This window comes from Vanellus vanellus (genome assembly GCF_965231255.1).
Source record: "Vanellus vanellus genome assembly, chromosome: 5".
Classification (NCBI taxonomy): Eukaryota; Metazoa; Chordata; class Aves; order Charadriiformes; family Charadriidae; genus Vanellus; species Vanellus vanellus.
Window position 1 is genome coordinate 52,289,444 of NC_138910.1, and position 27,523 is coordinate 52,316,966.

At 41.3% G+C, this 27,523-nt stretch overlaps 1 protein-coding gene across 1 annotated transcript; it reads right to left on the reverse strand.

The window, feature by feature from the left end:
• Window positions 1–1,519: 1,519 nt before the first annotated feature.
• Window positions 1,520–26,823, reverse strand: KLHL20 (kelch like family member 20). Its single transcript, XM_082484515.1, has 13 exons — window positions 26,755–26,823; window positions 25,408–25,468; window positions 17,423–17,996; window positions 12,906–13,064; window positions 11,643–11,737; window positions 10,319–10,434; window positions 9,759–9,942; window positions 8,416–8,559; window positions 8,067–8,200; window positions 7,247–7,455; window positions 5,509–5,615; window positions 3,369–3,449; window positions 1,520–2,623 (listed from the first exon to the last, which is right to left on the reverse strand). The coding sequence occupies exons 2-13, from the start codon at window positions 25,428–25,430 to the stop codon at window positions 2,614–2,616; spliced, it is 1,836 nt and encodes a 611-aa protein (XP_082340641.1). The 5' UTR covers window positions 25,431–25,468; window positions 26,755–26,823; the 3' UTR covers window positions 1,520–2,613.
• Between the last annotated feature and the right edge of the window lie 700 nt (window positions 26,824–27,523).

Consider the following 27,523-nt stretch of genomic DNA (forward strand, 5'->3'; position numbering starts at 1 on the left):
AAGGTGAACAGCGTGGGACTGATGACTGCCTTGTGTGTCCAGCCTGTTGGTCCTCTCAGACAAGTTTAATACATAGGAAATTGAGGTCTGTGTATAAGCTAGATGTGTACTATACTTTGCCTGATGTTTGTAATCTTGTAGGCCAGACAGCTCTTGGGATTGGAGTTACGACTGCTAAAATTTTATGCTCGATCTGTCCCTTGTACAGCAGGTAGGAGTTCAAAGAGCTAGTAGTGCACAATGCCTGGCAGAAAGGAAGTAAAATAAGTACATGCTAAGTGTTATGATTTTTGTATTAATGTGTTAAATAAAATATTTATCTTTTGCCAATAGATTGGTCTTGGGCAAAGTAAAGATCACCTATGCCCAATTAAGTGTATGCTTGTATGGTGCTCATTTCCAACTACAGCTTACCTGACTAAACTAGTTGTTACCTATTAAATAATTATATGAGCAGCAAAATTTAAAGTGTAGTTTCCTATACAATTCACTTGTAATAGCTTCACACTTGTGCAGCATCTTCCCCCTAAACAGGGATACAAGTTTTCCCTTCTTTGCTCAACCATGTAATTTTAGGATTTAGTTGTCAGCTGTCACTAAAACCTTTCTTTTCCCCAGCAACAGAGGTGAACCAGCTGTGCAAACGTGTAACTGCCCAACATGACATAATTACATCCCTAGTTCCTAATCTACTTTTAATAATCTATTTCCAGAATTAGCCAAAGAAACATGGACTTGTTTTTAGTTTTTGTTTATGAGTTGAAGATGGATTATTTTTGCTTATAAAGGTTGCAGTGATAACTCTTACCCTGATAGAAGCAACTAAGCAATCTTCTGAAGGCCTTGGCAGCACAGCAGCTATTTAAACTATCACTTCTGGTGCTTTAGCTTCCTTTTATGAAACATCTTAGATAAAGTTTGCTATCTTGATTCAGAGGAACACTGGGTAAAGCAGAAGTAGGAGGTCTGACATTATTTGATTTGAAAACAGGCCTGTTCCAACCATGGGTGTCTCAGTTTTGAATCTAATGCTCAGCTCTTTCCAACAAATTTGCATAAATCTCTAAAAAACTAAATTCCATATTGCCTCTTTTAACCATTTCCTTGCCTTAAGAATACAGACTAATAGCATACGAAGCTCCAGTGGAGTATGTGTATGAACTACAGCCATACTCACCTTTCAAGAGTGACACATTGCTATGTGTGTGTGGTATCTACTGCAGCCTAGCTGTAAGGCACTATTGGAATGAAGAGCTAGTTGGGTTTTTTTTAAATGCTTATCTGCAAATTGGGGTATTTCCCTCATTGATAACTACAGTTAAGTGAACAGAACTAGATTTAGATACTTTCTTCCAGAAAAAGCTGGGTCTGAATGATGTGCTTCTACGCAGTTGAGGATAACACCAAACAGCACAGTTTTAAACCAATTTTACTGGGACTGGTATCCTGAAGAATTCAATCAGCACACAAACTATAAAAAAGCATAGTCCACTGCTTTCACCCAAAGGAACAAACAAAGAACAGCATAAAAGAAATTTATTAAGATAGCACTATTTATACAAGTTACTCATGCTAGAAAAAAGCATAAATGATACATGTAAACATTTGTTTACAGAATACTTGTTTTCCTTGTAAAGGTGCAAATGATCTTCATATGTAAACACAAGAATACCGACCTTTAGGGGAAAAGGGGCTTTTAAAAAAGTTTTAATGACCCATTTATTACTGTAGTGTAATTTTTACTATATTCAAGCACATTAAAGTGTGAGTTACATGAATCAAACTATGAAGTTAAAGAACTTAAGATGTCAGCACTGCCTTTTTCATCGTAAGAATTTACAGTCCTCTTTTAAAGTCAGATTTAGTAAGGTCCAAACTTATATTAGGTGCAAAAGGCCATTCTTTCATAACAGATAGAAGTTACAGTACAAACATATCGGAACCTTTGAGTCTAAAGTTCCTCCTTCCTCTCCCCCCACCCCTGGGTGCCTCCACAGTCACCAAAACATGACAGTTGCTCACAGTGCCAGCAAATAGTCCCTCCCCTCCAAGCTTTTTAATGAGCCTTATACCTTTCCCTGTTTTAAACAAACACAGGCAAAGTACATAAAAATCACTAAAATGGAGGATACCATCTCATCACAGTCAATGTTTCACAACAGGAATTCTAAAGACACAGACAAGAGGCAGGAGGGCAGCTAAGATAATGCTGGTCTGAGCTTTTTTCAGCAGGAGCTGACTGCGGGTCTGCCATTCCAGCAAGAACCTGAGAAGTGAGTGTTGATCTAGGCTAGTCAGAATTAACAGATGATACCTGCATCCCAGCTTCAGACAAGAACTGATATCTAGCAGGCAACGTGAGAAAAAGATTTTTATAAGTAAGCAACAACTTCTCATTTCTAGGGTGACATACAGGGGACAGGAGAGACAAAAGCTGAACTTTTGTACCATACACTGTACAGTAAAAAGGCATCATTTGAAATCCTTTTCACTCTCACCCTTTTTGGGCACTTCACTGATTCAGTCGATAGATGAGAGTTCCAGTTCTACTTCTTGCCTCCAGCAAGACTGAAAAGATATTCAGGGCACCCATCCTCATAGCTCTCCTGTACTCTAAGAGACCCTAAAACATACCACAAGGGTTGGAACCACAATAGCTGGCAGGACATAGCCCTGCCAACCACCAGCTTGTCAAAACTCAAATCGCACACACACATATACATACATATTTAAAATATATATATATGTATGCACACATATATATGTATATAAAAAGCTGGAATTATCGCTGTGAGCGATACAAAGAAAATACATGATACAAATTAAATGAAAAAATAAATATACTCTGTGCACAGAAAAGCTTCTGTGCAAAGGTGGCACCTTGCAGGTCAAGTACTTTTTTGAAGCTCTCTGTAAATAAGGCAAAAGCAATGTTTTCTGTATCACTTTCCTCTTTCACCCACCACACAGCTGCCACATCCACTGCTCATAGCAGGAGGGGAAGCAGGAAACCCTCCTCCTTGCCAGACTCCCGGTATAGCACATGGTCTCTACATCAGCATTGTTTACGCTACAATAACTTTTACAGTTTGGTTTATTCAAAAATGTAGACTATTTAGAAAAAATACGGACATAAGCAACACTTATACTTTTGTCCAGTGGTTCCCTGGAGTCTGACAACGTGGTCTCCCATTGGGCACACTCTCACAGAAGTCATTTTTATAATTCCATAGAAAGAGTCACTGACAAAGAGTTACATTGGATCTAGACTGTGCATACTAGAGCTGCAAAGAGGTCCAGTGTCAACAAGTCTCTTCAGTTTTTCTAGGAATGAGAACCAAGGGGTCTCCCTCCCTCTTGATGCTTACCATATATGGGATTCACAGTGTGTCATTTTGATAACACCTACTCCTCCTCCCAGCCGCCGGTAGTTCATCCCACCATACAACCTGCAAAGACAAGGTTTCAGTGGTCACACTGGTTCAGGTCCTTCAATGGAGCTACCATGACGAAGACTGAACCAGCCCTTGCAAGCACAATCACACCATTCTTAACTTCTGGTTAAAGCAGAGCGTGACAAGTAAGTTGGGTAGCAGTCATTTTATATACTTCCAAGGTAAACAGCTGTATTTGCTCATGCCTTTCTCTCTCAAACTAGAAACTGTTTCTCTCATTTTGACACCACAGTTTTCTGTTAGTCAAGTGATCACTTGCTTTCTCCCTGTCTGGTAATGTGCAAGATAGAAAAGAACTTTGCAGGCTGCAGCTGACCTTGGGCTACATTTTGGGTAACACAAAAGCAAGCATAGGTTTGCTACTTACAATTCAACTAATTTCTTTTATATTTCAAATACCCTAAATTCAGCTGATATAACAAAGATGTAACACACCCCAAGCACCATCTGTTTCTCCAAAATATGTTACTGAAATGGTGCCTGCATTTCATATGGAAATCTGATCCCTATAGACTCCAGCATCCTACTCACTTCAGCTGCATATTCCCCTCTGTGCCACTGAAGTCTGCTGGCAGAAACAGGAGAAGCAAGTTCTTCAAACAACTCCCACCAATGCAATTTGTTAAACCCAAATTGCATCAGAAGCATTTCTCGGTCAGGCTACACAAATAAAAAATATCCTCCATAGAGCAAGAAGTTCAGCGAACAAAAGAAAGAGAAGGCCATAGATGTTGATCAGCTGTACTGAACGCAGTGGGAGAAAAAAACCACAAGCTAATACCTTGAATAACCTCCTAAACTTCTGTGAATGCTAGTCTAGGCAGCAACTCCTAACTCTAGACATCTTGTTACTGTTACTGAAAGTAGCTGAAACCATGAAGCTAAAGAATATGAAGTACGTATTACTCTACTCAACTGGTTCTCTCAGTAGTTCAAAAGGCACTGTCCATAACACAACAAACAAGGGAAAGTTCCTCCACTGCTTCTGATGACAGCTTCTCTCATAGGGAAAGGGTTAATCTACTAGTATTACTAGGCTGGAAGGAATAAGGACATTAACTTCTTCCCATTCCCCACCTCTGCCAGATTACTAAAGCAGCAAGAATACAGATAGGAGCTTGAAATTTAATACTAATTAAATTTGGGAATAAAGACACAAGCAATCACTTTCAAGTGTAGTTAAGACTAGACACAAAATAGGAAAAATAGCCTTTCTGCTCAGTACAGTTTTGATCAGCAGTTTCACATTATTTCTCTCACCTTGTAAATCAAGATGTAATTCTTCTAATTGAGGTCTTGCAAATTTAAAGGGGAAGAACATCATATGTTTGAAGTGTTCTGTTTGAGCTCCTCAAAAAGGATTTGGAAATCAGAGCCTCAGCTTGAAAGCAAATCATGAGTAGGTCGAATTCTACATCATGACTGTGAGCTCCTTCTGCTAAGGGCAATCTTAGTTTTATTGGGAAGCAGAAAAGACTCAGCCCAAAATAAACAGAAGGAGCATATCTCTCTCAGTGTGCTCCATTTTGTTATGTTCAAAAGTAGCACTTAAAAACAAACCAGGTTTTGGTATGACCTTTTGCTTGCTACCCAACAAGCATGGTAAATCATTTATTTTCTCTGGGTCTCAATAACCTATCTATACACCATTTTTCTACCTGCAAAAGATGCAATGAGATTTTATTCATTGCGTTGATTAAATCTGTTGGGATGCTCAGATGGGAAAACTATGGAAAACTTGCATTTTACTTAAAATCAAGTCAATGGCTGTAATTCGAGCAGAAATCTGCAAGAAAACATTTCTCAGCTGCCATAGTCACAGAGATGGGGATGCTGTAGGTAAATGGCACATTGGGATATTTTTCAAAATGTGATTCCCTTACTTTCATGAAAGCCAACAAGCCACAATGGGAACGTTATGTGTGGCCACCACACATGAACTCTTCACTAGGGTGTACATCACATTTCTAATTTGGCTGGAACAGCTCCAGCTGGGTGGCAGCATCTACAGCTGGAGATCACTATTTGATTGCTTCACAAATTTAACAGTTACCTCCACGTGTTAGCATCTGGATCAAACACCTCAATGGTCTTCAAGTACGTTGTGCCATCAAAACCACCCACAGCCATCAGCTGTCCATTCACCACTGCAAGGCCAACCTGCAAAACAACCACCACAGACAGTAGCTATAAGCTGGGATGTTCTGAAGAGACAGGTCCTGAAAAGAAAGATTAAAATGAAAATATTAAAAAAAGGATTTAATAACCATGTTTGGTGAAAGGCAGTCTGCAACAGAGGTTTTTCTGGGGAAAAAAGGACACAAAAAATAACAAGACATTAAAAGTTAAATATTTATCTCAAAATAGAAACTATCAAAGAAAAAGCAGAAGGTTCCCCTTATTACCTGCTACAAGAACTAGAACTGCTTGCATGATAATAGATACATGAGAACCTAAGCCTTTATCAGACAAAACCTGCTATGTCTTGGACTGAAATTCTTGACAAAGTATCACACACACACACCAGAATGTCTATCAGCCTATAGCCTGGAACACTTGCTTAAACTAGGAGAACCATATGTAAGTCTCTAGCCTATTCCTCTCAGCCTAGAGCTTGGACCATCTCTAAGCACCTTGGCCTCCAGAGCCTTTCTATTTTGTCTTTCTGCTGAAGCACAAAATCAGTGAAATCTCAAACAGTTCTGTGGTTTAGGAAGATCAATTCCAGTGAAAAACATCTCATGGCATAACAGAAAACATGACAAGAACACAATGTCAAGCGGTCCTTATTTTTGGCTTTGAGGAAGTTAGAAAGAACTCAGGAGGGCTGCAGATACAGATGCATCTGTTTAGCAGTTTCTATAGAAGTTCATGAAAAGTCAACACCTAATCAGTAACTAAAAATGAGTGTGTTGGACAGTGTACTATATGCTTTAAGGATGGAAAAAAATATATATTCTGTCTCCAAAACCAGTAGCTGCTCAAATTATGATTCATACTTGCCTCACCAGACACTGAAATACTAACGTACAGAAAAAATTAATCCACTCTTTACTATATAATCCAGTATCCAATGATAAATATTCATAACATTTGCATCTGCCCAAACACGATGACTACTTAAAACACTACATTAATCTTTTGTTTGCGTGTCTACAGAAAGCAGGAAGATTAGCAGCTGATGAGAACATGCTGTCACTCCCCATATTCACGATTTGGTGAAGAGAGGCGATGTACCAAGTGAAAGCCCAGAAAGCCTGTTCCCACACACATCTCAAGGCAACAAAAAGACTTGGCTAGATGTTTGTATCTAAACGCATACTCGCCCAGTTTTCCAGCTCTTTCTTTTGGGCAAATAGGTATGTTCACCTCCCAATTCATCCAAAGTGGACTGCAGGATGAGACTCAGGTACTCATTTTGATAGTGTTCTCTAGTAGTATCTCATACCAAGTATGGCTACTTCACCAAGTAAAAACCTAAAGAATTTCTCTGTTCCAGCCCTAAGTAGCTGACTCCATATAAGGAACCAAAACTATTAAAGAAGACCATCAAATGACTCTGTTTCCCCACCCTCAGGCATGTTGCACAGCTCTCTATGGCATGACACAACCACCACTTCAATGTCTAGTCTTGCTGAAGAGCTTTGAATTTTTGCAAAGCTTTACCCTCATAGAAGAGAGGTGAAGGTACAGAGGAAGCAAGAGAAAAACCTCACAAGATCACACTTCTACCCTGTGCTCTCACCATGTGATTATGTATAGTATAGACAAGCAAACCAAGCCAAACTCACTCCACTTCGCCGGGATGTCATGGCCACAACAGGAGACCACTGGTTGGTTCGTGGGTTGTATCTCTCAGCACTACTGAGCTCTGTCGTATCATCTCTGCCGCCTACAGCATATATCATGTCTTGGTATACTGCACAGCCCAGGTGCTTCCTCCTCGTCCCCATGGGTGCAATTGTGTGCCAGCGGTTCTCCTGGGGATTGTACCGTTCCACTGCAGAGGAAATGACACTTCTTTGGACAACAGCGCTGGCAGGCAGTGGGGGTTACCACTTTTGAACCTCCATCCAAAGTATTGCTCAGGCTACAATTTTCACACACCAAAAATATGATGAACCAGTTTGTTATCTCTCACTCTAATGCTTTTCTTTTATAGAACGTTTGCTATTATCTCTCCTGTCTCCAGCCCTACAGAGTCAATTACATTCAGTATCTTAACTCAAGAGCGAGCTGGCAATGCTACAAACTGACCTGCATTATCATCTTGCAGTAGTTTTACTCTTTGCGCTTTCCTTCCTACAGCAGAAAAGGGCTACTGCAGGAAAAAAAGATGCGCTTGCAACTGTTATGCAAATGATCAAAGTACTGTATTCAGGACATACTGCCAAATGCAGCATCAAGAAAGGAAAAAAAAAAAAAAGACACACAACCAGGTAATAGGCTCACAAGCCCAGAGAGTGAACTACTGTCTGGCAAAAACCATATTTAAAGAAGAAAAAACACCACTAACTGATCACTAAGATATTCAACAGTAATCTGGGGACACGAAGGACAAACAGGACGATGACAAGTGCTGACTGCAATAACGGACAGCAAAAGGCATACCAGTATTGAGAGGAGAAGTCCCATCAGAGCCTCCCACAGCATAGAGGAACCCCCCTAAGACAGCCACTGCAACTCCCAGGCGCCTGGTGCTCATGGAAGCCACTCGAGTCCATTTATTTTCTTTGGGATCATACCTGGCAAAAGAACAAACACCAAAGCTTAGTGAAGTGTTGACATCTTCACAAAGGGGCAGGAAGACTGACCTTATTCTCTCAAAACAAAAATCCCCACAAGATTTGTATAGTACTTACCTCCTCTCCAGCTCATCTGCATCAACTGCACCTTCTAGAGACCCTCTTCTCCCTGTGCCCCACTTTTTTTTTTTTTTCTTCTTCCAATTAAGAAGTACCTTTCCACAATGTTGAGACAAGAGACACCATCCTGGCCACCCACAGCATAGAGGTAGCCCCCAAGAACTGCTACGCCAACACTGGTCCTGCAGGTGCTGGTGGGGGCCACATCACTGCTCCACTGATTTGTCTTCGGATCATACCTAGAAAAACACACCAAACAGCACAAGTTACTTGTCTAGGTATGCTTCAGACTCTCCCATGCTTGGGAGCTACTAATGCAGTGAAACTTGTCTATCTTGAGCTTAAACTGCAAGACAGCTATTTGTAAGTTGGATAAAACCCCTGAAGTGATATAATGCATCCAATACATGTTATTCCAGGGATCTTCAAACTGTAGATTGAGATGATTCAAACTGAAGATCAAAGGTTCATGTTGGTAAGACAGCAGGTTACCAGGGACTGGCTGACATGTGGTAACTTGCACCTGTGCAAAGAGCAGCAGCCAGAGTTACTCTGCTGTATGTTCCCTGCAGTTCACACAAGAACTCAGCCAGCACTGGGACCTGCACTTCGAGATAAAAGATGAACAAAGCAGATGGACTTGGGAATCCAGAGACAAGAAAATACGGTGCATAGCAGAAAATTACAGGACATGGGAAATGCGAGGCTAGGGTCATGATTTGAGAAGTTGGGAGTATGCAAGGAGATACATGGGAAGAAGGGGAGGCTTAAGGAGAAAGAAGATATTTGTGTAGCTCATTGGATTTGTTACAGGGCCAAGATTTAGAGTACTAGGAGTGCTTGAGTCACGTGGCTTTTCGGCATGGGGGTTGCCACATGCAGCTTCCAGAAACAGGAAGCTTGACAAAACTTGTCTGACTTATGTCTTTCACAGATCTAAAACTGACCTATTTTCCTTCTTCTGTGTAAGTGTTTGCAAGGTTCCTTAATTCTCTAATTACCACTCCACAATTAAATTCCAGGATCTTTCCCTCAACATCTAAGAAGTACTTACTGTAACCTCACCTTCCTCAACAATGCTAAAAACAAACCAGCAATCACAATGAAGGTTAACCAGGATCATCACTTCTCCCATCAATTATACCCAGACCCATCTCTTACATACGCCTGCCTTATACCAAAGGCTACATCTTGTCTCATTGAGCTGGGGATAACATGACACAAGCTGTTATGCGTGAAGTCCTAGTTCAGCAGTAAACCAACACAATATTGAAGGGGTATGCAAGAGCCGAGGAAATGTAGACAACACGTAATATAAATGTCAGGGTTTCAGCAGAACAAGAACACAGCTGGCAAAATGAAATAATTTTTAAGAGGCTGCACCCAGGTTTAAACATTCAGAGTTAACATCTTGCACAATGGCCTTATGGAGACCTACCTTTCTACACTGTTAAGATAAGAGGAACCATCATGGCCTCCCACAGCATAGAGGAGATCATCCAGAACACTGACTCCAACACCACAGCGTCTTTTGCTCATGGAAGCCACCATCCGCCACTCATTGGTTTGAGGGTCATAGCGCTCAACACTGGAAATTGCATCCCCGCTACACCAGCCCCCCACTGTAGGAACCAAACACAAGAAATAGCATCATAATAATGCACTGAGCTCACATATTGTATGTGTGCATGGTACAAATAATCCTTCCGGACTTTGTCAGCCTCAAGCCAGTAGCCCCATCTCCAAGTTACTCATTCTGAGGATTATTAGAAGACAGAACGTCTTAATCAGAGGATTAGCGTAAGTTTGGAAGTACTGTGGCACTCATAGCACCAAAGAAATCACACAAGTAAGAAAGTATAAGTTAACTCAAATCTCCAAATATTAATGCAGAGGTCACTTCAGAAACATATTGTAAAGACTAGCCTTACAGAAGCACTATCACCAGAAAACCCAGACTTGAGTCTCCCGACCTAAGCCAGCAGAAGGAGTACATACCTGCAAAGAGCACTTCTCCACAGCGGATGGGTTTGCGCGGTCTAGTTCTTGGTCCTTGCATCAGTGGCCGCTCTTGGGGCAACAGCAGATAATTTTTAGCTTCATCCACTAGATCCCTGTGCAAAACAGGAAAATACTAATGCCAAAAGTTCATCTGATACCAGTCTCAGGAGAAAGTATGAATCAAAACCTATGGCAAGAGCAGCCAGCACTAGTCATGCACTTCAGGTATTCACAAATCAAGTGCATGAATAGCTCTCGTTAAAATGTACACTGTCACCTAAATACTCATCAGCTGTTTACAAGTCATTTACACAGTGACAGCAGCAAACCACTATCAAAATTTGGCCAGAGTTAATAATAGATATTGCTTGCTATAAAGACTGATTAAAAAAACAAAAAAAAAAACCACTGTGACAAGATCTGTCAGGCTTATTACGCAAAAAAAAAAAAAACAAACAACCCCAGACTGCCTCAAGCTAAAACTTAACAGTCAGTTGTTTTGCCTAGGAACAAAACAGAGTCGAAAAGCACACAAATACATAATATACACACATCACCAATAGATGGAGATAGTACCCCTTCTGATGAATATTTTCTCCATCAGCTCTGGCCAGCTCACACTGTCCATCCATTCATGACTTGCCACCTGGACTAATTCTAATATTCCAAACCCTTGAATAAAACAAAAATAAAGAAAAAAAAGTCCTCCTTCCCTCTACAAATGTGGCATTCCCCCACTATGAATGCTTATGCAGGAAGAGAACAGTTTAGCCTAGCCTCTAAACTTTTTTACATTAAGCACAAGAAAAATTGCGTGCTTTACAAATGATACAGAACTCGAAAGGTGAGACTCATACCATAAGAGGAGGAAATGACAGTTTCCTTATGCACTAGCATCGTGGGAAATAGCAGACTCTAATCCCAGAGTCTAATTCAGTTATCAAAGTGCAGACTTTTTACATAGAAAAAGTACGTTAAGTCCTAATGAGGTCATGAATGCCATGCAAGTGGTAAAGCTGTAATGAAAGGTTATGATAAGAGAAACAAAAAACATGACATGGAAAACAATACACTGAAGGGTATTTTACCAACAGTCAAACTGTGCACTCAAAATTTACTATTTCACTGAAAACTTCAAAGAAGAAAAACACTTCTAGGGCACGCTGTTGACTATTAAGCAAATAAGAAACACTTTTTCTTGCATATCTTCTCCTCCCTATTTCAAAAGGAAATTGTGAGGTATCACCCATTTACCACTGATAAGTGGTAAGGCACCCAAATACAACGAAATCCAATTCTGTAAATCAGTGAGAAGATTTACCGGCATTCCTCATCGCTCTTAATAAGCGGATCAGAGCCCACCGTACCCACAAGAAACTTGGGACTCAGTAGCGGTAGACGGACATGCTGCAGGACCTAAAACACAAAACAGAACATATATACCCACAAAGATGTAAGAAGCCAAATGGAAAACAATAGTGGCTAACAAGTTTTGATAAAGAGTTAATAATTCCTCTGGCAAATATGCATGGTCATTTACACATCCAAACACTGACATTTGAGTTGAATACAGCTCATCTTATGGCACCTTTGCCTTTTCAGTATATCAATTTAGACATCCAGCAGAAAAATCAGTCTTTGAAAAGGAGCAATCCACTGGATCTCTTAAGAGCTGACAAGGTCACAATTGAAAACAAAATTACAGATGTCAATACATCTGCCTGAAACACTAGTTTAGTTAGAAGTTTTATCAACCATTTAGCTCTCTAAATGTGACTGGTATTGTGCAGTAACTGAACAATAACAAGTAACACACCTTTCACAACAGCTTAGAATTTTGAGGCATAAGCAGGTATAGACAGAGGGGCCTAAAAAAGCACACAGTTATAAGAGCATTAAGAGCTACCTTGAGAACAACAGGTGCGTTTTTTGTTGTTCTTTTTAAAAAAAAAAAAAAAAAAAAAAAACAAACCAATTTTCAAAAGCTTTCCACTCAATAAAGTTGCATTTAATGTCTATTTCCAAAGCAGAAACACTAAGGCAGGCAGACTCTCACCTCTTTTGATCAGAAAGCCTGAGACTTCAGAGGCTTTCCAGCTGACAGCTTTGTCAGAATGGGTGCTTCTCTGGGAAATAGCTCAGCTTAGATGAAGCATCATATTTCAACAAAACCATTCTGACAAGCTCCAGTATAAGATCATGAGGGCTGAGGCATAAATCAAACAGCAGAGCTTAAAGATTCACCACAAATGAAGACAAGCTTGCTCTTATCCACTATCTTTTTTTATACAACACTCAAAGCAGTGCAGGCAGGTTTGTCTGGAAAGACTACTGGAATGATCTAGTTTGGCAAGTCCTACCTGGAAACAATTCAACAAAGCCCCTATTGAAGGCTCTAGCCACTGCACCTTCCAGCCTAGATGAAGGAAAGTGCAAGCCACCTAACACGGGTCGAAGTCAAAGAAAATTACTGTGGCTTTGCATGCATTCGGAACTCAAGACACTGCTGTAGCACCACCATATCAGCCCTTATCACTCTTCCCCTGGATAAAGCAATCCCAAATGTTACCATGTTCAAGATTACCTGTGGCAGCTGGGGTCTTCTCTCCTGAATGCTGTATTTCACCCAGGCCATCACAGCATTGAACACCTGCTCTTCACTGCGAACATTTAACTCATCACTTGATATAATGTCTATGAGCTGATTGGCAGGGAGCAGCATGAACTCCTCACTCTCCATTACCTGGTTAAGTGGAAAGGAAAAAAAAGAAAGTAAGGACAGTGGCCAAAGCAACACAGCCATTCACTCCAGCACTTCAGTGCAACTCTAAAGGGGATACAGTCCACTTGAATTAGAGTCTAATAGACTGATCCAGCAAAGTTCCAAATACCCATCAATGTTTTCACATCAATGCATGTGAAGGGTTTGCTGCATAGAGCAGAACGCAGGCCCTAACAACACAACACAGACACCTTAGATGGGAATACAATTTAAAGGGCATTTTATACAAAGCTTTTTTTGTAGGACGCTTTCAAATGGTTAAACCACAGAACACACTGATCAGTTTCAAAATTTAGGCAAAACAAAGCCCTTCTTTTAAATCAGTCTCCTTGTTTGACTGGTCTAATATATAAAGCAGAAATAAACATGTTACATAGGTAATACATACATGATCAAAAAGCACTATCAGAATAGAGAGTCTCTATTCACAAGAAATCCAAAACAGACCACAAAAATAATAATCTCAGAAACCAGTTACCAGAGGCATTGTAGAGAACATGGAAAGTCTTCCTAAATGCCAATTTGTGGCAGAACAGAAAATATTTCAGGAGAGGGAGATAGACTCATTTGATCCTGCCTCTTTGCTCTAAACATATACATAGAGTACGCACAAGTCCAGATGCACTTAAGAGAGAATCAGAGCCTCCTAAGGCCTTAAGGACTGATCTCTTGTGAAATTCAAGCCACCGACAATCTGCAAACATGTTAATTCCTTCAGTACCCAAGATAGCGACCGAGTTTCTCAGGAGGCTTTAGCTGCCACTGGAGAACCGCTCACACCACACAGCACATGAGAATAAGCCTGTGACTGCCTTCAGAGGTTACACAGCTCACGCACAACCACGTCTTCTGCACTAATACCAGGTAAATGGGAAGGATGCAAGAAATAATACAGAGAACTGCAGAAATTGTTTGACTGATAACTGCCAGCTCAGCTTCCCTACAGGCACTCCCAATCTGTAGCCTGTAATCTGAAAGGTTCACTGACAGAAAATAACGGAATATTGGCTTGTCCTTATCATTTGCAACCGCATTAGGATTCCAAGACTTATTTTATGATTTCAGCATAAATGAAAGAAAAATATATTCTTTGGCACTATCATCTCAACAACAGCCAGCTGTGCAGTCCTTTTAACTACCTAAAGAAATTAATTAAGAGCACTGAATGAATATACAAAAATTGCCAAGTACTGACAACAGCAAATATAGTTAAAAGGAACAAAACAAAGAGTGAGATCAGTTATCAGACTTTGGTCTAGGATCCTGTGGGCTTTCAGGGGCAGTAAGAGCCACAGCAAAGTTAGCCCACACGCTTTTTAGGCCTTATGAAAAGAAGTGCGTTGGTCATCAAAGATTTTTACCAGCATTTTTCCACAGTCTCCCTCCCTTCTACGTAGATTATTTTATGTCTAAACTTTCCCCCAACAGTTTGTAAGTGCAGCTTCAGACTCTGAAAACAGAGGGTCTGGAAATTTATGAGTTAAGGACGGTCATCCAGACTCTCCCTTCCACTCTCAAAAAATTCAGTTGCATCAATGGCCTCACAAAACTCAAATTACTGGAAGCACTTCTGCAAACCAAGTTATTGCTACTATGCAACTTGTTAGTTTACACAGTAAAACAAATAATTATTTTAAATGCTTTGGCTTATTTTGTCTTAACTATCAGGACACTAATAATTACCCGACTAATATTAATGGTCTGTTTGACTGACTTGCTTACTAACAGGAATTGGATAGGCTTCATTTCCTCTACAGCATTCATGTGTATTACCGCTTTTACAAAAAGACAGAATAAATGTCAGAGTATACAATATGGAGTGCATTTTTTGTCTGTTGATACAAAGTACAAGTTGTTCATCCTTAAGTATATTTTTTCCCTTCACACAGATGTCAGAGACCAAACAAAAAAATAGGAAAGCTGTTTGTTCTTGTACAGCAGAGTTGTTAATAGAACCATTTCACATTACACGCACAAGATTCACTAGGGGTTTTAGGCAACAAATTAGATTGAGAGGAATGGAAAACTTGGAAAAACATTTTACCAAGAAGTTAATGATGTAATGCAGCAATACACATAAAAATTAATAGAACTAAAGGTTAGCACAGCAGAAGACATGAAGCAATTCAGACTGCATTCAAGTAACTGCATGGGTTGGCCTGATGCCTAGTGCTTAATATTTTACATTGCCATTCAGGAAATTCCCATCTCAGGTTTCTTTTAGCCAGCTTGAAGAAACGATGATGATACAGCCTCTGCAGAGAAAGGCAATTTTTTTATCAGTTCTTAACCTCCACAATGGAAGATAATTAAGTAGCCAAGTCACTGGCTTCCATCAGGGACTACCAATCCACTCTCCAGATGGAAAGTAACAGCAGAACAGAACACAATCCCAACAAACAGTACCATTAAGATTGTCCGCAGAGAAACAGTGGAAGCAAAAGCGAACATTCAGGATGAAGAGCTGCAAAACTCCCAGGGCACTGAAAGGGACACAAAAACCTGCCCAGGTCAAAGAAATAGTGCTCTAATTTAAGCAATTGTTCCAGATGTCATGATTCAGTTAAGTCAATTATAATTTGCATCATCTTCAAGGAAGAGAGTGTTTTCGAGTCCAAAACTTCTGCCTTTATGTTTTAACAGGGATCAGGAAGACAGGAGGCTGTCTTCAAGGGACTGCAAAAGAAAAGAACCCCATAGCAGGCAGCTCTTAACAGCCAGCTGCCAGTATTAATACTAAAATATTTTAAAACAAAATTGTTATGCTGTTAAAAAGTTATTTAGAGGCTTGTAAGCATGCCCTACTCATGTAATAACAAGAAGAGCATAGATCTAACCACTAAAACGACCAAGCACTGAAAATAAACGACCATCTGGTTACCATCCTGCTCCCAAAAAAAATGCAGAAGAAAAGAAGTGCAGAGCAATCACAGAGCACACGAAATGACCAGCTAAAATGTAGGGCTTTTGGGAAATCACCAAGTTCTACAAAAAACAAGCTCTCATCTTAAACAGCAAGTTCTTTTTCTAGTCTTTATGGTTAGGAAAGAGGTATTTAATTGCAACTTTTAGAGTAAACTGATGTCATGTGTCTACATTTAGATACCAAGGATTGTCTTCAATGTGTCTAACAGTCAAGTTCAGTTGTGCTTGCTTCTGCTCATAAGTTTCTTAAGTATTACCTAACTGAAATTAATACAATTCCAAACTATTTCCTGCAGGGAAAAAAAAGGTTGGCAAGCTGCAATCACAGTACTTAGATACTACCACTTCTCTGGGGAAGCTGAATTATCATCAGGAGTTGATACTGGAGTTATCCACTTTGGAAAGGATCTACCTGTGAAGCAGGTGGAAAGAGGAGATTTCTCTGCAACAGGTTACCTGTTCCAAGGGATGGAAGAATGCTGTTTCTGTAAAAGGCAAGAGATGAATCCCTCTAGCAGGGGAACAGACCTTCATTTTGAGCACACTCCTAGAGAGTAGCTGTTTCCAGAACACGTGCAAATTCTTGCCCTTCCAACCAGCGCTCAGGAAAGATGCCACTTAGAAGCGTTGAGCTCCTTTCTGCATCTAGGTGTAATAGCTAAGTAAAGATCCACTCTTCTCAGATTACTACTCACCAAATCCTTTATTATTAGGCTGATCCTTTCCTGAACCATTTGCTGGCAATTTCCCCCCCCTCCCCCCCCCCCGCAAATTATCTAGGCAGAATTAACAAAGGAAGAGAGACTTGAGTTTATAAAGGTCAGCTACAAAATTACACATGTGAATTACTTTCAAACAAGTTCTGCTGAATAATACATGCAAAACTATAGTTCTGCTACAGCAAGAGAGTTGATGACTTCAGTGAGGCAGCTATATGCTCCCACACACCCCCACTTTTCCAATCCCTAAACTCAACATCAAGTTTTTTGGTTCTATTGATGTGTTGTCCTTACTTTAACATCTGTCTCCCCTCCAATCATGTAGAATCCAGAACATTTGTGAAAGGAGAGTGGAATGTCACGCCACTGTACAGCCATGACAGATATAGCACCAAACTCAACTACGTCTGCAATCCTGCCTTCCACATAGCACTCGCCACACAAATCTAAGAAAATAAATGCTATAGATGATATACAAACCACCAGTGCAACACCGTATCACAAGTACCTCTTCACTCTCTCTTTCCCAACTAATGTCTGGGACCCATCACTATTAGGACACACAGCAGATGTAGAGGAAATATTAGGAAAGAAGTACAAAATGAGAGTTGCCACAGCTCTCACAGGACCTATTCACACATATTGCACCATGATTCCAGCACACTAGCTTCTTACCTCCTGGAAGTTATGCTGTGTGAACTTGTCAGCAATCCTCAGCAGTTCACGGCACGAGTGAGTGTCAGCAAAAGCTCGGATGCCCAGGCAATTGGAAGGGTCCAACTGTCTCTTAAGGAACTCGCAGCAGGCCTCCTGGATCTCGGCCAGCTGGAGAAGGCAAGCAGCTGGCAACAAGGTCTGGACATTTCCTTCTTCCACAGTGATCTGAGAGGTGTACGCAAAGTCAATCAGCAGTTCCATGGCCCTTTCATCGATGTCTCTGATCACAACTTCCGTCTGCCGACTCTCTGCCAGCTCCCCAGTGAACATGGCTCGGAAGTAAGGGCTGCAGGCTGACAGAATCACCCTGTGGGCGTAGATCTTCTTAGCACCGACTACTAGCACCACATCGCACAATTCCCGGTGCTTCCGGAGAAGATTGATGACTTCCAAAGTTTGTCGAGGGTGCTTGTCAGAGATGTAGGGCATGCGAGCAGGCTGCGGCACCCCTTCTGGCAGCTTGTTAGGATCTCCGAGTGTGCAACGGCTAGTCACGTCCATTCCGGTCTCTCCTGGTCGGGTACTGGTACACCTGCAGCAAAGGAAGCCATAAGACAGGGCCATCATCAACTGTTCTGCCACCGTCAGCCAAAGCTCTAGGGCTCGCAACAATTACAAGCACAAAACCAGCAGTGCCCATAGCTCCATGCTGGGACGTGGAAACAAGCACACAATCACGTGAAAGAGGAATCTGTCTCAAACCAAAGCGTAACTAGAAGTAAACAAATGCCAGCTTGCAACAGGCTTATATTTATACCTATTTTTATACACTTTCTATGACACACCACTGTAATATCCAATTACACATATTTATTAACTGAACCTCATAATAGCCTTGTGTGGTAAAGAAGTATTATCCTCATTTCATAGAGAGTGACTCAAAGCAGAGAAGATTGGCTGACTTGCCCATTGTTACCTGAGTTTTCTTTGACAGAGCTGGAGATGGATTTCCACTGCAAAGAATTCCAGCTGCATGATTTAACCAAACTTCTCCGTTCTTCTACCAACGTTTTTTGTATAGGGTCGCTCATCACTGTGATATCTGAATACCTAAACTGTCACACAGACTTCAGTAACTTAAAATGGCCTGCAGCCTACCACGAGTAACTTTCAGGTTCACAGAATAACTATTTAACCATCACCTCTTCAGATATTTTTGAATTATGGAGGCTTCTGACTCAATCCACCTTCCCTGACATGTTTCAAAAGGTTAATCTTTCCCAAGAATGGCAGACGAAAAACTGCAGAAGGCAATCAGAATTATCAGACCAACCAGGAAAAAGTCAAAACAGTCAAAGCATCCATGACTATTGGCCTACCAAAAAAGGAAGAAAATAAAGTCAAGATTGTAACCTTAGAGATGAGGAACCACTTGAGAATATATAAACCAAGTTTCTGGCACAGAACAGGAAAAAAATACTATCTTCCCAGCTCCACGTGCGCCATTCTAGCTATCTGATGTCCTTTTGTAAAAAAGTTCAGGTGCCTTTCCTTTATCCCTCACATCCCTGAGCAGATGTTAGCTCTGCTATGGCTTAAGTGCAATACCCCTCTGCATGGCAGCACAACAACACTGAGAGATGACGCTTTGCACCCTGTATGCTACTAACTCAAGAGAATCAGAATGCATTATTGCCCTGAGCCCTTCTGCAGTTCTGCAGGGATGAACCAAGATGACACATCTCATACCTCACTTTGTAGAGATGTCTGCCTACACCCCAGGCTTCAATATCACGTTATGACTGAAATCAGGGCTAAACAAGAAGAATTAAACCCAAGTCTATTTTCAGCAACCAGACTAAATAACCACATCAGTGCACACGTAACTGAGATGCCATTTTGCATGTTTCAAGCATATGTGAATTTCTTCCACATATCGTACACACAATTATTTAAAAAGATGCATCAGCACTAGTGATATATCAATTACGATGAAAATAAACAAAATATAGGAAACTATTGCCTCTTCCTACTTCAAAGGAAAACCATCACTTAAGAGAAATTAAAGCATACTGAGCAAAATATCAGAATACTGATGGTTATGAATTATCCAGTGAGTGCACTGGCTGTCAGAGACATACTGGAGAACACAATACATCTTATCCATTACCAGCTTCTCTGGTATACTGGCATTTGTGAGCTGTCACTACTTCACTTCCTTCATACTAAGAGTTAAAAAGAAATCTAATGTCGCTTTGCCATTGCTCAATGTATTTTGCAGCATGCTTAAAGGAAAGAATTAAAAAAATAACTCACATCTTTTCCTCTCATTATTATGTCAAACACTTTCTAACCACAGGAAAACCAGTCTCTTTGCAGCAGTTCGAATTATTCACTTGCATCTTAGCCTGTTTTCCCATTCCCCCCACACCCTCTCCTTGATCATCATATTCAGATGTTTCAGACCATTACCTCTTCCTCATATCTTAGTTACACAGATCCAGCTGGGTCTCCCCTCTGGGTTTTGCTGCTTGCTCCTGTTCAGCCTCTGCACCTTAAATGCCTTGGTTTTTTTAATCCTTACTCCATCTTTTTTATATCCATCACCATTCTCCTTTTCTGACACCTCTGACAAATCCTTCTGCTGTTATACTGCCTCTCACTCTCCACCACCCACTCTCGTCCCTCACAACCCAATTTCACCTTGTGCGGTTTGACAACCATTTTCAAAGCTCTGACAAGTTCCTCACAAACAATGCAGCTAAACTCTCCTCACAGCAGCACACGCAAACTAAGTTTAACGGTACCCCTACAAAAACCCCAAGAAACCTTGGCTAAAGATTAATTTAGCTAATTGGCTTACTTTCGTAGTCCTTAGCAGCTGAGGCCAGAAGGTAAGTAATTTAATCCCTCCACCAAGAGATGGAGAAAGGTGGTGACAAAAATCCCCCTGCAGAGTCTAGTTCTTGCTAAGCAAGCCAAATGGATTTTATTGTGTATCAGGGGTTTCAAGCTATGTCAAACCAACCCCTGGGAGAAAAAAGAAAAAAATAAGAGCCCTATTAAGACACATGCTACTGTAATAATTTTGGACAGTTTGTCTTGACCAGGCCGTCAGTCAAAACATCTAAACACAAAACAAGCATTCGTCAAATAAAAACCCATTTCACCTAACTACAGATCACAAGACACAGTCTATGTCCACAACAGGACCTCCTTTTGGAAAGCAGAACCCCTTCGTTACACCTGTAGGCTTTCCTCAAAGACGACTCCCACTAAAAACAGCCCTAAAGCAGATCTCAAAGAGCTTTTTGGACTGCCACAGGTTCTAACATAAAAGGATTAGATCAAGGCTAAACCACCACAAGGTACCTTGTCAATCCCACCACCCAAGACTCTTTGCTGACACAGAGAAATCGGGTGGACTATCTAACACCATGTGATTAGTTGGCCAGATTTAGCCAGTTGTCCTAGTCCTTTGTAGCCAGGACAGAACAGGATTTTTCTGCCCAAATGAGATTCTGCTGAATACATCTTTAAATTAACTAACAGAAAATGAGTCTGGTTAGCAAAAACTGGAGGCAGTCCTGCATTGTTCCCACCAGCGTCCATCTGGGTGCCTGCACTGCATCCAGCCTCCTTCCTCCAGGAGAGAAAGTGTTGGTTAACGATTAAAGAAAACTGAATGGATGGAAAAAAGAGTAATAATCAAATTAGCACTCCTGATTCATCCACAACTTATCTCTGGGTAATGCAGAAGCTAGTGATCAATGGCTTGGGAATTTCCATACTGGATCAAACCAGATGCTTGATGTTAAGCACTGTGGGTTGCTGCTAGGCACACTAGTGTGAATTAAAAGGACACCGTCTGATGGCATGTGTCTCCACCAGGGTAATAATTTAACTGCATTATGTGTGTATTATGCATATGTATGCATAGAGAATGAAATGATGAGTCAGTAGCTTAGAGGTGTGAAAGACAGAAGGCAGCACTTGATTCTCACATGGCAGGCTAGCTGCCTCCCTCCACACACGCAAAGCTAAGAGCTGCTCCTGAATACTCAGGGTGATTAAGAAGGGCTGAGGATCGGAGAGAAAATGTGTATGCAAGGATAAAAGATTCACACTCAGCTATGCAGATATTCTAGGATTAGCTTCCACCAAAGTGCAGGGCTGGGGAAATCAGCAAATACAACGGGATTAAGAAAGGGCTGACAAAGGATCAGGTTTTGTAGCTCATTGCTGAAAAGTACAAATGGGAACACAGGCAGTCTGCAACACGAAGTCAGCTAAATAAATAGGCTGCTTCGCCTCCATTTTATTCAGCTATGCCAGTTCCCTAAACTTTATTCATTAACACAAGCATTTATGAGACATCCATCCTTAGAGCTTATAGCAGCTTCTTCCAAAGTTAAAAAAAATATCTAATAATACCTATCTAAGAAAAATACTGTCCAATACGGTCATAGAGCTCCTTAACTTCCAAGTCAGAGTAGCCTCCATTTTTTGTTTAAGACAATGTATGCTTTAGCATGAGATTACAAGCAAGCTTTAATACAGTTCAGCAGAAAACAACAGGCTGACCTAAGTCCTATGAAACAGAACAACTCTCAGGCTGAAAACATCAACTGAAATCCAAAATCATATATTGCTTTAGGGGATTTCAGTAGCAATGGATTTTAGTAGCAAATGAAGAAAACAAACCAAACCGGTAGTGATTTTTGTCAACATCTCGCTTTGAATTTAATGCATACACATAGAAAATATTCCCTATATTCATTACAGAACTGCTAGAACATAAATCTTTGATTTGGCCCAGCCAAAGCTGAAGCCTGCAGCAACAGATGTGACCACCGCAACACTGGCGACTCAGTAAATGGAAATGTTGAACTGTAGCAATCAATATCCCAGGAATTAGTTAGCTAAAAGTCTAATTATTAGTAAAAATGCCACTGACTCCTTTTCTTACCTAGACAGCAAGGTTTAGGTATTCGTGCTCAATGAGGTTGAGGTCATGAAAACAAACAGATAAACCTGACTGCAATATTATTTTATATTACTCAAAAGGAGAACAGCAAGGATCTGGTGTATATGTTCCTGTTTACATTGTTTAGTTTCACTTTCACAGACCAAACCCAGAAAACTCAGTTTCACCAAGAATGAGGATGTCCATACGCAGAAAGATGAGGTCATTACTGGAGTCTTCCAAAACCTTACCTTTCTAAGACAGTTTGTCTTGAGCAAGAGCCATGTCCAAGCAATTGGTTAACATCCTGAGCGCACGCGAGGGCTCCAAGCACACAATCAGGACCTGCAGCCTCTTCCCCTCAGCGGGGTCTGACTGCCTGTGCTCAAGCTGGCTCTTATACAACACTGCCGTAACCTGGGATCAGGTTGCCAGGAAAAAGCTAGGTGAGAAAGAGCCAGGAGGGCCTCCCCTCTTTGCTTGGGAGCTGCCCAAGGCCTCGTGCCTGGCATGAGCTATGGTAGAGACACACCTGTAGCTGATCATGTACCCTGCTGATACTGATCTGCTGCACTGGCTTCACTTCAGCCCTTCCTTCATCACTACAGACTTGCCTGATAAGCACCAGACTCTTAGCTGACCCTGATCATCAGATCTGCTCTTCCCTCCTTGCTCACATACTGTGGGACTATGCCCTTCACTGGAGAGGTCCCCTCTGCCTTGCTTTTACCTTCAGCAAAACAACGTTCTCTTGCTGCTGCCTAACAGCAAGAAAGAATAGCCTGCCTCAACTATCACAATTTCTAATGCAAGATAAATTCTGTCTGAACATCAATGCATTTTCTCTACTACAATCTCGACAAGAATAGCTGCAATGCTTTTCCTGTTCAAATTGTACTTCCCATCCTCTGAATTCTCTACACATTTGATACCAACTCACCATGTTTACTAATACAGTACTGACCAAGTCTCACTCCCCTCTTTTCAAAGTATCTTACAGGATCCTCGCATGTGGTATTAAATGGCTGCAGAGTCCTAAGTAAAAGGATAAAAGGAAGTACTCTGCCATCTGCTTAGCTGGACTTCATAGGAAGATCTGAGAGCCTGAAATCCAATCAGGAACCTTTTATCATTTTCTGCTAAGACACGCAGTAGAATAACAAACAGAAATTTTAGCAATCCACACAGAGGCCCTTAAAACATGCAATCATATTCAAGAACTGAAGTCCACAGCTCACGATAGAGCTGTGCTTGTCAGGCTAGACTGCAGCAACACAATACATCGAGGCACAGAGGTCACCTGAAAGGTTAGTTCAAAAGTAAAACCACGTAAGTACATCAAATGCGTTATCCATGCTCTACCCTGGCTTGCCAAAGAGGGTCGGAAAACAAAAGGTACTGAAAGGTCTTGTCTGCATTCATTATCCAAATAAACTTAAAAATAAAGGCTGAAGTGCCAGGATCAGCACCATAATAGAAGACACCTACTTCTTCAGCCCAGTGCTGTTGTTCACCGCTAAAACTACCTAGTCTGAGTGGCAGACAGAACTTCTACGACAGCAAGTCCAAGGCCACAAACCCACAAAAGACATACGAACTTCAGCACTTTAATTCTCTGCCTCAATGTGACATGCAGAAAACAGCAAACAAAAATAAATTTAGACTCTCAATTTTTTCCATTAGGAACACAGGAGAGAGAAAACAAGAACAGAAGCCAAGCTAGTCACCAATTTTACGTCATTTTGCAAAATCTTTTTGATAAATGGAGTACAACATAAGAACCTGAAAAGCTGTGGTTTTACATTGGTTAAGATTTAAACAGTCTCCCTTGTGGAAGACTAAGATGGAATAGAGCACATCTGCTACCTAATCTGTCTTAGAGGAAAAAGGCACTCACTGTAAAAGCCACATACAGCTCCTCATTGTCTAAACCACATTTCTTATCTTGGCAAAAATATTGAACAATACATAGCCCCAGTAATGCCCATATCATGTCCCAAGGTTTACTCATTAGCTTAACTGAAGTCACGGCACAGTCTTTTGTTGTTGCGCTTGAGGGGTTCATTTAATTAAACAATATAGTGTCACTCTTCAAGGGTTTAAATGACTATTTATTTCTTACCTCCTTCCACAAGACAAAACCCAGGTTAATGGTTTCTGCAAATGCTGTAGCTAGAAATGCTCTACATATTTATCTATGGTTAAAATGCCTTGCCTTCTCTTACATGACTTTACAGAATTATCCATAATTGAAATTTCCCTACATTCAACATCCTAAAGAGTGCAGACAGAATAAGCAATTTTCATGAGTTCTCTTTACTTCATTTAGAGGTGTAGAACTTCAGGAAACTTTGCTTCCACACAGCCTGTATCACATACAGAAATGTATCTGTTGTTAAGTTTTGCCATGGGATTGCCATTGGATAGTGAAAAGCAACTAGAACTAGCAGACAATCCTGTTTGCAACCCGTCATTGTGCTGATTTACTCTGACAATTTTTTCTCTCTCTAACAGATAATGTTTCTGACATAACCACAGCAAGAACTCCCCTGAATTAAACTTCAGCTGCATCTTCAGCTCATTAGAGCTGAGGCAGCTGGCATCTGTAATTAGAAAAGGAAATCTCCTTTTCACCCAAGACCTCACTCCATCAAAGGGACTAAACTCCTTTAGTTAAGGGAAAAATAATGCCCCTTAGAAATCAAGTTTAAATTATTCCCAGGAAGTTTATTTCACACAATTTGTATACCTAGGTAATTAAATATTGGATTTAAATATGATAGTAAATGGGGGAAGCAGGGAGGGGTGTGGGGAATTATGTAACTTGTCTTCGTAACAGTATATTAATTTAAAAGACATCTGGTCTTGTAAATACTGAAAACTAAATACATTTAAGTGAGGACTAAAGATGATGCTTTATATTCTAGTTCTCCTAGCCAGACCTTAAAAAAAAAAAATTATGGTCTAGGCACTTATGAAACCAACTCACATGATTTATCATATTTGGATAAGAGGACAATTGTTTTTCATATCTTACCTGCGCATTGGCTTTCCGTCCATGCACCGTGAAGAGAAGCCTTCACCCTATGCTTCAAGATCTGATCCAAAAAAAAAAAAAAAAAAGGTGATATTCTGAAGCAAGAGAACCTTCTTTTCTCTCTTCAGTCTGGCTCTAGGACAACAGAACTGACCAGATCCAGGTACTAATATGCCTTCAAGCTCTTATCCAGCTATAAAATTCACAGCCTAGATTAACAATGTCTGGATTGCAAAGAATAAAGCAGAAGAAAATATAATCATCATTAAAAGTAATTTCATCACAGCTCCATAATGATTCTTTAGGCAAATGGAACACACACATCATAAAGTCAGTAAACTCTCTGCCTCCCTGAATCCTTACAATTGTTCTACCAAAGGGGGGGGAAGTGTATCTCAAGTAACAGGGTGCTCACTCTCACTCCTTGCTCAGAGCCAGGAGATATCTCTCCCTCATACATTTACTAAAGATTTAAGGCAGGCAGGCACCTAATAAACAGCACAGCACTGCTCAACAGCTACACTGCTGAGCCAGAATTTGATATAAGATAAAACTTGTGTCTGGAAATTGAAGATAGCATCCCTCTTACCTCTGGGGTACACAGTTAATAATGGCACTAGACCTGCAAAGATTAATGATGCTGCCTGATGCTCACTACGCTTCCACTCCAAATATTCATTTTCTGAGAGGAATAACAGTTGCAAACTGCACAGGCCTTCCATATTCAACCACTAACTTCTAAGTCTAATGTAGATTAACCCTTTTTACAAGGGCATCGCTCATCCCAATTTCATTTTTAAGGACTATTCAATTAGGAATCAATTTAATTCAATCATTATTTCAAGCAGTAAGCCTAACTTTTTGTCATGTATTAAAAGAACAGAAGGGTGTTCTGCCTCCATATTGATATTCACAGACTTCTTCCCATCCAGAAATGGAGTGAGAAATGAGAAACCAGTAAAACTAGGAAAAGCAATGACAGAATGAGACTGAGCAACTCTTAAAATAAACACAAGTAGCATTTAAAATAGAAAAACTTAAATTTAGGAAGACTAAAATCATTTTTGGAAGACTGAGATTGTCAGATTGGCGCCCTGCATCCAACAATCACTAAAAAATTTTGGCACAATTTAAGTTAAACCACAAAATGTTTATAGCTTTATCTGGCTCCACGAACAAGCCCCTTATTCAATATGCAATATTCTCCAGGTACATTATCACAGAAATACAAACGGAGCAGTTTGCCAGTTAACGAAGAATAAGCTCAGACTTGCTGTCCTCCACAGTTGCAAATTACGTTCCTGCAAATAAAGCAAGCCAATTCCTCCCGGTTAGGGCAATGCATACCAATTTAAATCCGAGCTAGGACTGCCCAGCCTCTCTCCCCGATCAGATCAGCCTCAGCTACCGCTCCTCTCGTCGGCGTCGAGGGCTTTCCTGGAAAAGCGAGCCTGGCTTCGTGCTGCCGCGGGGAACACCAGGTGCCCCACTGCAAAGCAGCACCTCCGCAACCGCCCGTGTGCAAGAACACATTGCAAAAGCCGTTCCGCGCACTTTGCACATGCCAGGGAACGTGGACGATGCTATTCTTAGACCTCTGATTACATCAGATTTAATCTCCTTAAAGCCCACATTAAAAGCGGGGGGGGGGGGGGGGGGGGGGGGGGGAATAAAGCCAACAACATTTTGGTCCAGGGTCCTCGACTTAAGTGTTCTCCACGGGACAGCAACTGGGTGAAACGACGGCTTTCCCAGGAAAGCGTGGCCCTGCCTGTGGAGCACCCACAGGCACAAATGGGCGTTCCGAGGCGTGCGGCCGTTCCTCCTGCGGGACGAACACCGCTCTCCTCCGGCCCCCTTCCCCGGCAGACCTCACGCCGCCAGCCCAGGGCGCACAGGGCACACCGCCAACCCACGGCAAGCGGCGAGCAGGGGGGCGGACCCCCGGCCCGCAGGAGGAGACCGAGACCGAGCCGAGCCCAGGAGCGGGGCGCGCTCCCCCAGGCTGCCCCCAAGCCCCGGGAGTGGAGGGCCCAACCCTCGCTGGGCGTCGCGACACACGCTGCTGCCGGCCCTGCCCTACCCCGCCATCCCGGCGGCACCCGGGCAGGGCAGC

What these genes read in the sequence shown, in the direction of transcription:
- KLHL20 (XM_082484515.1), bottom strand. Translation starts at nt 25,430, where the DNA reads ATGGACGGAAAGCCAATGCGCAG. An exon ending in GAAGACCCCAGCTGCCACAG is followed by an intron (nt 11,738 to 12,905) that starts GTAATCTTGAAC and finishes TTTGTGTTTTAG; the next exon opens with GTCCTGCAGCATGTCCGTCT. An exon ending in TGTCTCAACATTGTGGAAAG is followed by an intron (nt 8,201 to 8,415) that starts GTACTTCTTAAT and finishes TTCTTTTGCCAG; the next exon opens with GTATGATCCCAAAGAAAATA.